Raw genomic sequence first — 8,053 nt, 5'->3', positions numbered from 1 at the left:
CTAAATGAAGTTGCAAACAATCATTTAGTTACTACAAATCCGTTCAGTAATTTTTATATTTCAAACTAAATCTTTGAATCTTATTTGAATCTTATGGTGGAACCTAAAATCTCGTGGGGAAAATTTTACAAGTTTTATAATTTGTCAAATTCCATTGCGCTTTTGAATTCTTGATTTAAGGCAGATTCGAGTAAATTCAAAATATCTTACAGAAACAAAGTCACATGACAAACAATATAGAAGAGAAATATGCATTCGTGTGTTCCAAAAATTGCATCACAGTTTACAAAGCTGTATATACAATGTCCCACAAGTACAACACATTAAAGCAACATAGGATTATACAACACTGGTTCAACAAGTTATCATTAATCCTCTTTCAAAAAAGAAAAAGATAAGTTTATCATTAATCCTAGTAGCCGAAATTTATAAGTCCAACTATGTTTATATCAAGCTAACACTTAACCAGTTAACAGTTCCCAAATGCAAGATTGACGGAAAATCTAGTCTTGGTGTTATGTTTCCACAAAGAGGCAACTTCAGTTCAAACTCTTGATGTCAAAGAAAGCTGACCTGTTGGCAGATTCCACTAACATAAACTCTCATCATGTAACAGGCAAACCTTGCTTCACATCCATTAAACTTCTTATCAGCCCCAGGATCTCATTTCGCATTTCATTAACTGCATACGTTGTGATCTTCTCTTTCACTGCAGAGAACCATAAGTCATCTTTGTCTTTGTATCTGTTGTTTTCTTCGCCACTGCCATACCAAAGACATATAACTTTTGCAATGGCTGTAACATACAAGCCACAATCATAACCATTCCTTTGTTGGGGTGAATCTTTGCATTCTTTGTATACGGCATTGGACGCTGAATTGGAGTCAGACACAAATCCAACAACAGCATTGTAAAGTCGTTTAGCATCCCATGTATTCATCCCACTACAGCTATCATGATGAACAAATACATTAGACTTTCTATCAAATGCAAGTAAGCTCCAATGGGTTCCACCTTCAGCTTTACCCACGTCATCGTTGTCGTTGACAGGAAAGATTACCAGGTGTTTAAAAGGTAAACGAAGGGGTTCCAAGAACTCTTTGAGACCCTCAGTAGGACAATTCATTATCCAGAAAGATATTGATGGTGGAACCAGTAAAATTTCTTCACAAGGATTGGATGAAGAAAGATAACTAAAATAGAACTCAATTATACGGTCATTGAGAAAATATGGACCTTGAAGGATGTCCAAGTCCGATCTCCTTAGTACAACATCCTCATAGCTAAGAATCTTTTCATCTGGGTTTGATTTTCCCATCTGGGTATTGATTATCTAGCAAAACAAACAGCAATAAGATCAACCACCTACATTAAAGAAATCCATTGAAAGAAACTAAATCATTGAGTAAACTTTAATTTAATTAAAAACATGAATAAAGATTATTCTTCAGCAAGAAACAAATACAAATAAAAACATAATGCTGATAATTTCATCTTTCATAATTCAAACAAAAAGGACAAATACGAAATCAAAACTACAAAGCAAAAATCAAAATCCAAAACCCTAAAATCCGAAAGTCGTAATTCCAAAATCCGATAAAGAAACGATGATGATAATAAATTGAAAAAAATCCACAAACTAAAGGCTGAGATAAAGAATCTTACCGGAGGGAAGAGAATGGAAGGGCGAGAACCGTGGAGGATTGAGGGTCAGAGAGAGTGAGAGAACGAGCCCAAACAGAGAAGAGTTCGTGAAGAAACGTGGTTTGGCCGCCGGTAAGGTTTTTGGGTGTCTGATCTGAACTCTCAGAAGATGGCCGACCTTGAAATAACGAAGATCAAGGAGGGTTTTTCAGCCTCATGCTACCCGATCCGACCTGAACCGACCCGACGAATTATCAGGTGTGCTTGCAAGTTGCAACAACCCAAAATAATTTTTAAAAAATCCACTTCATCCATGCCACGTACGTCAAGCGCAAAGTGACCCAAAAAAAAAAAACAAAAAAACAAACAAAAAAAAAAGCAAAAAAATAAAAAACCAAAAAAACAAAAACAAAAATAAAAGAAAAACTATATATATATATTTTTTCGCATAAACAAAATATTAGTATATATTTTTAATATTAGTCCCTAAACTCAATTCAAAATCCCACTTGGGTCAAACTTGTTTTCTTTTCTTTTTTCTTTGGCACTTGCGCTCCCAAATACATCTGCATAGTGCGTCGCCATCATGTCTTTTTTTCCTTTTATTTTTTTTTTGGATTTTCATCTAAATTCTAACAAATTACACATGATTTGCAAGTGATTGAAAATTAAGGGTGTTCTCGGTCATTAATACTTCATTAGCCAAAGTTAAAGATCGTTTGATTTGCAACAAATTGTAAAATATAAATTACAACTTTTAAAAATTGGTGGTCTAAATTATAAAGTTGTAAATCCATACTATTATAACTGAAAAAAAAAAAAGTATTAAAACAAGGAAAAATAAAAGTTCTTTTAGGATGAATAAAGAAATAAAATAAAAAGTATAAATTGCACAACTGAATAATAAAGTACAATTAACTTTATTTTAATTTATATGAAATGTGATTTTTTACAACTATTTTATTTTATTAACTATTTAATTATGAATAAGACTGCTAAAAATTTTTTGGTAAAAAAAATTTACACAGCTAAAATGGGTTTCTCAAAATATTTTTGTTAAACTATTGTTGTTAAACATATTGGTACATAAAATACGCCATGCTAATAATTGATAAAAGATTGCATATATCTGTTTTTGATGGATAGGATATATCTTCAACTGGACAAGAGTATCGAACCAATTTGGTCCCTTTTCCCAAAAAACCGTATACTTACTACATTGGAAAGCAAATTTAGCTAAAAAGATGTGCACCTACATTATTCGTTCTGGGAATGTAATCAACATGCACCTCTTAATTTTCATTAAAAAGCATTAAAAAAAAAAAAGAGCACTCCTTAGTCAAAATAAATAAATAAATTGTCTTTATGCTTATACAATTACACCCCTACTAAACATCCATTTAGTATTCCAACTCTCTAGTTGAGTTGTTCCTGATTTGAATTATCATGCATACAAATAAATACTCATATTTATATTTATACACAGAAGATAAGTACCACGGTAGATATCATTCCAGCCATGGATTTGCCAATTTTCAACCTGGGACAGGCAGAAGCAGTGTAACATTTAGGAAACATATGGAACAAAAGTTGCAATTTGTATCGTTAGGTAGAAAAATCAGTAGAATATGGCGTACGAGTTGAGGACTCATACCAGACTGTTCTGAATACATTGCACTGAATCAGTTGACAATATGGTATACATTACTGAAACATATACTCCACTGCAAACAGCCACCAAGGAAATCAGCTTGAAGACCCATGTAAAGAAACGAAATACTCAGTCTCATTGTTCTACAGGAATGCAAGTCTTTCCAAGGCAGGATATTATCAGCACTAATTTGGTGTTTTACAGAGCGAATTGTTCCAGGTATATATATACAGTGTGGAGAAGACTTTATATACAAAAATTTAATCTTAAATGCATCATCTGACAATTATAATAAGGCCTAACAATCTGATATGGAAAATTAATGAGAAAATTAAAGGATGGAAGCAAGAGGCAAGAGGAAATACTTACTAAGTCCTGTAACTCTAGCTAATGTTGCACTCCCCCAAATTTTCGGTTGAACCCTCATCAAAAGAGGCATTGCCATCTGATGCCTCTGAGAGTCCTAAAACATATGCCTCACCATTTTCTTCATCACTCTCAATATCAGCTCTACTATATCTCCTTTCAATATATGCCGCTGTTTGTCGTCTCTGTAATCGCAATACATGCATGATAACATCAGGGGTAAGTGTTACCCGTGATTGATCCTCTCTGCCTTGTCTATTAGACTCCATAATCTGTTATTGGACAGAAACTGTAAGTCAATTCTAAACCAACAGTCACTCAAAGTGACGTTTGTAACCAAACATTAATTGGTAGAATGAGTTATCTTTTACACTTTTTTAAGAATTTTGCAGCAGCTAAAAATAGTACCTTCCCTACATTGTCCGGAAGTGGAGGACCATCAGTTGCTGTAGGGGCCCACAGCTTTACATCATTTTCAATTCCACATGTAGCAAAGATAGGCATGTAGGGATGGGGCTCAAGATGATTTACAACACGTCGGTCACCTCTCATTAAACGAACAAGTTTAGCTCCCTTCTTCCTCCATATAAATATATGGCCACAGTCAGACCCACTCAAGACATAATCATCATCAGGACCAAAGAAACTCACTCCTTTAACTGTTTGTGAATTCCTATGACCCAGGTACACTTGTGGCTCTTCTAGTTGCATGCCTTCAACTAGGGCAGAAGATGGTGAGGGACCCAACCCCATATTCTTCTGAAACAGATATATATGCTCATCATTGTAAGAGACAAGTAATTCGCTTGTGTTTGAGTAAGCCAATCCTGTGATATGGATGTTGCTTGTCTCAATCAGGTGTTTTGGGCAAAACATGTTCACAGGTACGTCTAAATTACTTGATTCATCCCACTGGCATTTTCTAATGTCATAGACTCGTGCATATTCATCAGAACCTCCTACAGCCAAGTAATTTGGATTTGTTGGGTCAATAACAATGGCATTCAACCTTATGCTATTTTGAACCTGCTCATTCTTTGCTGACAATGAGGTGCAACAAAGAAGCTTTGTAGCAATTCTACTTCGAAGATCAAACTGCAAAATAAGAAGTAACCCTGAAACTGGAAGGAAGCACAGAAACTTCTTTAAGGATCATATAATTAATTCAACATACATGTTGAACAAAACCATCTTCACCACAACTGTAAAGTATGTGAGGACTCCCTGGCTCCGGAGCAAGCTTGTACACATGGCCTTGGTGCCTTCCCAACATTTTTGTATCAATCTGACCATCCTCCAAAATCTGGCCCAACCTTACCTGCAACAAAGGTTATCACATTATATAGACAAAAATTAACAAGTCTACCTCTAAACCAGTTTAGAGGTAAAGAGATACTGCTTTAAATCTATCAGCAAGATATGTATATAGATTTTCATTTATCCATAAAGGCTGTGACTACTGGTCAGAATGGTTAAATCAATTGCAAAGGCCCACTTATTATCTATGCAAATAACTTTGACAAGTTTTGATTGGTGTATTAATTGGGTTCACAGATTTATTTCAAAAAGAATTTGAGGAAATAGAAAGAGAGTTGAAGTGCTCAATAATTGACAAAATGCATGAAATAAAAACTAAAAATACAAAAGAAAAGGGGGTGGGGAGGTAATTGATAAGGTTTTCTTAACCAGAAAAAACAAAATAAAATAACTATAATCGAAAGGCTATAATGAATAAAGCTGGAGAGATGATCAGCATAGTTTGTGCCTAAGAATGTAAAAACAGAATGATACTGAAGGAAAATGCACAAATAGCACAAATTCACCTGACCATCAGCAGCAGAAGTTACTATTTTCCGATCATCAGTGAAAGGCATAATTCTAGCCTGAAAAATGTTGTCATAGTGGCCAGAAGGATATAATAACCTTCTTGTTTTAGTTGCCCAGTCCCATAATATAACTTGTTTGTCATCAGAACCTGACACAAGAAGTTCACCAGTGGAGTTGAATTCTACAGTGTTTACACAACCTTTATGACCATTTAACTTCCCATACAGATCTAACCTCTCTACAAGAACCTGAAACAATTAGTCAAAAAACACAACTAGATCAGGATAATCACAGGTGTAATTGAAGAGCTTAAGTGATTAAGCCTTTGAAATGCAATTGCTTAGACCCAATCAGTAATAGTTGAAGAACTAAGAGTAACTCTTTAAATATATACATGCCAGATAACATTCCAAAAGGAAATCGAAGAGTCAATTAAAGGAAAATATCAAAAAAGGTCTTCAATCCTCTCTTGGCCAGGATAAGGCGCCCTGGCTGTTAAGATTTTCAGCAAGGGCTCTCTCTGCAGGGCAAAGCCCCCTATGAAGGGAAATGAGGTCATTAGTCCAAAAATATAACATAAACGATCTTAATAAGGTTCATACATTCACCTCTAAATATATCCATGATAACATAAATGTAGATGTTCTATCTTCTCTAACATTATAAAAACACACTCTAAACTTAGCTCCCAATTTGTACAGTTAAAGCATATGGGCACGCTTAGTGACTACAAGATAACCCTTTCTCAAGAGTTCTTTAAGAAAAAGGAATATTAAATGATGTTTAAACTCATGGAATACGAAATTAATTTAGTTTTTTTTCTCCCTCTCTTCGCATTTACCACCGGTCCATTTCATATCAATAGTGTGATGGAAAAGTCAATGGCTTCAATAACACAAAGTTCTCAAGTTCTTTTCCTTCTGAAAGCTAGTAACTTTGAGAAGAGAACCAACAAAAAAAAAAAAAAAAAAAAAAAAAAAGGGGGCAAACAAACAACTAAATAGTTGACAATGTTACGAGTCCACCAGAATCAGTGGATTGTATTGCCAATTGACCACGTATGAATTCATGAGCAAATTGCACTATTTTATCATCTATAAAACTCCAAGTTGAAGATTTTATTGAAACTATTCTGCAATCATCCTTATGCAAGACGATCCGATACATTGCAGTGATCAGTAAAAGCAGATAAAAAGTAATTATTCGATTTCAATCTCACATGTTTCATATTTGGAGCTAATCAAAAGCAAAGAAATAATTATCAAATTCATTATCTATAAGCTACCCGTGCTTGATATATCCAACACGCAAATTGAAACTCCAATTAATTACACAATATTATTAAAAAAAAACCAAAACCGAGAATCTTTCATAACAAAAGAAAAAGTCTTTCTAGTATCATCAATGAATGTATCAGCAGGGATTTAAAAGGTAAGCTGAGGCTTTTATTATATTAAAGTGAAAGAGAAAAGGAAAACCCAGTTGCAAAAAAATCTAATTAAGCTCAGCAGAACAAGAATTCAAAACCTCGGAGGCAGAGAATCGGCGAGTGAAGCATCTGGGCCGAGATAAACCAATCTCTCTCCTGGAAATTTCCACAAACCCATGTTTAGTTCCCATTTTTTCCCCTACAAGTTTTACTGAGTTTGTTCAGAGCGCAAATTTCGTGTTTTCATCATTGATACATACAGAAGGATAGGTTATTATTATTATTGTTATTATTATTATTATTATTTTCCGAAACAACCAGTATCAAAGCGGTACGTTATATATATTTATAGAGAAAATTACCACGTTGCATCCTGAACTTTGATATTTTACATTTTATTTATTTATTTATTTTTTATAATTTGTATCCTAAATTTATAATTTTTTTGCATCGTTAGCTTTATTTATTTATTATTATTATCTCTAAAATATGCACAAGGTATCATTTTTATTCTTTGAAAAATTATATTTGCATTTTCATAATATTCTATGGAATTCTTTTATATATATTCAAATTTCTTTTTATTGGTTTTCATATGTTTTTTTAGAACGTTTATTATATGTAAAATATGTTTATATTTATTTTTATTTTTAAAAAATTACATTTGCAATTTTTTTAAAAGTTTTTTTACTAACTTATTACAAATTAATAATCCTCTTTTAAATTTTATTTTTTTATTTTTCATTACTTCTTATTTAGAAATTTTTACAATTTACGAAACTATATAAAAATTACACGTTATATCTATATTTCTATTAAATATTTTATAGAAAGATCAACAGTGAAAGAATATTTAAATTCAATCCCATGCTAATAAGAAAAACAAATGATTGCTAGCCAGCTTTTATTTTATTCAATAAATGGTAGGGCTGAGATTTTGAAGGACTTGTTTCAATTAGGGAATAGTCGTAGATGGAGCAACTATGTGGATGTAATTTGGTTTAGGATGCAAAATGTCAATTTTGATAAATTTTGAAAATTAATTTTGGATGTAACAGGTACTAATTTTCATATATATATATATATATATAAATAAGTAGTGGTAAAAATAATAATAAAAAAATATTAGGCACAA

The 8,053-nt window shown here is 32.9% G+C and overlaps 2 protein-coding genes across 3 annotated transcripts; both read right to left on the bottom strand.

The window, feature by feature from the left end:
• Nucleotides 1-225: 225 nt before the first annotated feature.
• LOC107411285 (NEDD8-specific protease 1) lies at nucleotides 226-1,965 on the bottom strand. The gene is made up of 2 exons (XM_016018836.4): nucleotides 1,667-1,965; nucleotides 226-1,334 (listed from the first exon to the last, which is right to left on the bottom strand). Exon 2 carries the CDS (start codon nucleotides 1,317-1,319, stop codon nucleotides 606-608), a length of 714 nt encoding a protein of 237 aa, XP_015874322.3. The 5' UTR covers nucleotides 1,320-1,334; nucleotides 1,667-1,965; the 3' UTR covers nucleotides 226-605.
• A 1,015-nt stretch (nucleotides 1,966-2,980) lies between these two features.
• Nucleotides 2,981-7,226, bottom strand: LOC107411284 (uncharacterized). Of its 2 annotated transcripts, none has more exons than XM_060812236.1 (7): nucleotides 7,017-7,226; nucleotides 5,486-5,737; nucleotides 4,837-4,980; nucleotides 4,071-4,757; nucleotides 3,666-3,934; nucleotides 3,300-3,395; nucleotides 2,981-3,185 (listed from the first exon to the last, which is right to left on the bottom strand). In XM_060812236.1, the coding sequence occupies exons 1-5, from the start codon at nucleotides 7,107-7,109 to the stop codon at nucleotides 3,680-3,682; spliced, it is 1,431 nt and encodes a 476-aa protein (XP_060668219.1). In that variant the 5' UTR covers nucleotides 7,110-7,226; the 3' UTR covers nucleotides 2,981-3,185; nucleotides 3,300-3,395; nucleotides 3,666-3,679. The 2 variants fall into 2 exon arrangements, with proteins under 2 accessions (XP_060668219.1, XP_060668218.1); XM_060812235.1 differs by having other exon boundaries at nucleotides 3,300-3,369.
• Nucleotides 7,227-8,053: the final 827 nt, after the last annotated feature.

The sequence above is a fragment of the Ziziphus jujuba genome, chromosome 10 (assembly GCF_031755915.1).
Source record: "Ziziphus jujuba cultivar Dongzao chromosome 10, ASM3175591v1".
Classification (NCBI taxonomy): domain Eukaryota; kingdom Viridiplantae; phylum Streptophyta; class Magnoliopsida; order Rosales; family Rhamnaceae; genus Ziziphus; species Ziziphus jujuba.
This window is presented reverse-complemented; position numbering and strand designations above follow the sequence as displayed.

Bases quoted from the DNA above. Each gene is read 5' to 3' on its own strand.
- LOC107411285 (XM_016018836.4), bottom strand. From the start codon at position 1,319: ATGGGAAAATCAAACCCAGATGAAAAGATTCTTAGCTATGAGGATGTT.
- LOC107411284 (XM_060812236.1), bottom strand. From the start codon at position 7,109: ATGGGAACTAAACATGGGTTTGTGGAAATTTCCAGGAGAGAGATTGGT. The intron at 4,981-5,485 runs GTGAATTTGTGC...CCTTTGTTGCAG, and splicing joins CTTCTGCTGCTGATGGTCAG to GTAAGGTTGGGCCAGATTTT. The intron at 3,935-4,070 runs GTACTATTTTTA...GTCCAATAACAG, and splicing joins TTCCGGACAATGTAGGGAAG to ATTATGGAGTCTAATAGACA.